Below are 2,415 nucleotides of genomic sequence, written 5' to 3' on the forward strand. Positions count from 1 at the left end.
CAATAGAGAATCGTTGCCAGACGTTCACAGCGTGCGCGTAATCGCTCTCGCATACCGTATCACCCGTCAACGAACTATAAAACGATTCTCGCGGTGGTAAACACGGGTCTTGCAGATTGTCCACGCAATCAAGGTATTCATATGGAAAAACACCCTTTCGCGTCAATAAATCGAAATCGGATATATTTGAAAATTTGGACTGTAAAATTTTTAATTTTTCTTTGTCGAGAAAAGATGCTAATTTTTCGAGACTGGTATTTAGAAATTTGTATGAATCGATGAATCGTAACTGTANTATGCAATTTCGTGAATCAGATTTTTTTGCTGTACCTCGGACATACTTCGTAAATGATATATATTTTTCTTTTGTTATCGGCAGCACATTGATCGAGCCTTCAAATGCATTTGCTATTTCCATGATAATAAAATGTGAATGGTAGCCGGATAAATTATGGAAAACTATTGGAATGTAATATAAATGTTTATAATTTAAATTGTACTTTGAATGCGCGAGACCTCTGTACCGTCCGGTGAGATGACAATGATCGCGTACGCGTCTATCTTCTTTCTCGACCTCTTTCTCGCACACGTGACAGTGCGTTGCGCTATTAAATGTTTCCAACTGTTAGTTTGATAAAGTTTCCATGGGAACATTTGTTGATAAGACTAATTTTAGCGCGGTGCGCTAACTCTTCGAGTTGCTCGACGAACCACGAGACGCAATCACTACCACGAAGGCTTCGAAAATACGATAATGACTCATCATACGAGCAATGTAAATAATACGCTATGCTGAATACCTATGCTGATGATGATACGCGTGCGATTTGTGATCCTCTCCCTCCTCGCTTGTAGTTTTCTGTAAGATGCACTCCAGATTGACGTACACGACAAACGGTAGACGCTCTTTCCTGTTGTGGTTGCAAAAACTGAGCCATTTGTCGTCCTCGCTAGGCATCAGGATGGCGCAGTCGTTCATTTCTCCACAATATATAGTATGGACCTGCAACTTTTCGCTCGAACTAAAATAGTGCAAGCATCTATAAAAAAAACTTTTAATTAATATTCATTTCAAAAGATATTTATAATATTTTTTTACTAATTTATACGTACCGGCTGCAGATATACTTCTTATGATCATGTTTGCTTAGTTGCGAGCTCACAAGTCGGGACAAGTTTTTTGTCCATACAAAGTGTCGAACGTTGTCATCTCGCGGATCTGGCAAGTACAACATGTTGACGTGTCTGTCCATCTTGCGGTCAGTGAGACGTATCGGAAGGATCACATGTGCCGTTTTCCTTTTTCTGTTTTCTTCTTTTCGGCACTGTACAAGTTGATGGATATATTGTTTTGTTGCTCGAAGTTTGTTATTTGATTTACAGACATTGGAAACTCAATGTTCTGTAAATTGAGCACTGTTGTATAGTGTGGGAACAAGGGGTAGTGTGGGTGCACGATTTGCGTTTCTATTGACTGGACACAGAGCCGCAACCACTGCCCACGCGAAACACGCATTGTCTTTAAATTTAACGTTGATTACCGCTTTCTTGTTCTGTATCTCGCGCGGTAACTCAATGTGGCACCCCGCACGCATCGGATTGTACATGTTCACATTGATTGTTAGGTTGAGTATTCGCGACATGTCCATCCGCTTTCACGTTCTTGAAATTCTTCTAAAGATGTTAAAGTGTGCTCGATATCACGTCGCTCATACCACTCTTCGAGATCGGATGCACGGTAGAGTTCAAAGTTTTTTGTGATAATACTTTTGTTCGCGCGTTTATCACCCGTGACAAACTCANTAAAGTTTTTTGTAGTAATACTTTTGTTCGTGCGTTTATCACCCGTGACAAACTCACCGTTAAATGCGGTGTTCATTTTCACACTTGAGTGTCTCTCCCTAGCCTATTGCACATGTTCAAGTATTATGTCCTTCGCGCTCTGGAAAAATCGAATAGGTTCGATAAAATTTACATTTATAACCACACCAGTTAATACGTGGCTATTGAAAACAGTGTCTATTTCACGCCACAAGAGTCGTGCGTAAATGCGTTTAAATGTCCGGCGCCAGTATGTACAAAACGCGTACGCAATGAATGTTTTAGTCCTTCGAGTCGCGCAATTCGGGCGATCAACGATTGTTGAACACCGATCGATAATCTCAGTCGTTTCGCTCGACTATATCCTTTTAACGACTAGAGGCATTCATCACACCGTTCCTCCCACACGTTGTACTCGTCTCGCGAACTCAATCGAGTTGATTGATCTCACAGTTCACGTTCAGTTCGCGCGAGTTCTTCCATTTTTTTTCATTAAACATTGACAACTCTCAAAATTATCTTTCAGGTTTTATAGCCGATTAAAGCAAATAGTCATCAATAAATTTCATAGTCTTCCTTCTTATCCGTATAGTT

General features: G+C 40.4%; 1 protein-coding gene across 1 annotated transcript; it reads right to left on the minus strand.

Annotated features, from left to right (window-relative positions):
* Positions 1–800: 800 nt before the first annotated feature.
* On the minus strand, positions 801–1,302 carry LOC106741542 (the record flags this gene model as incomplete). The annotated part of the gene is made up of 2 exons (XM_014613671.1): positions 1,114–1,302; positions 801–1,040 (listed from the first exon to the last, which is right to left on the minus strand). Coding segments are annotated over exons 1-2 (380 nt in total), but the record flags the coding sequence as incomplete, so codon positions are not given.
* Between the last annotated feature and the right edge of the window lie 1,113 nt (positions 1,303–2,415).

Source organism: Dinoponera quadriceps, unplaced genomic scaffold, assembly GCF_001313825.1.
Source record: "Dinoponera quadriceps isolate SergipeBrazil2010 unplaced genomic scaffold, ASM131382v1 scaffold673, whole genome shotgun sequence".
NCBI classification, from domain to species: Eukaryota; Metazoa; Arthropoda; class Insecta; order Hymenoptera; family Formicidae; genus Dinoponera; species Dinoponera quadriceps.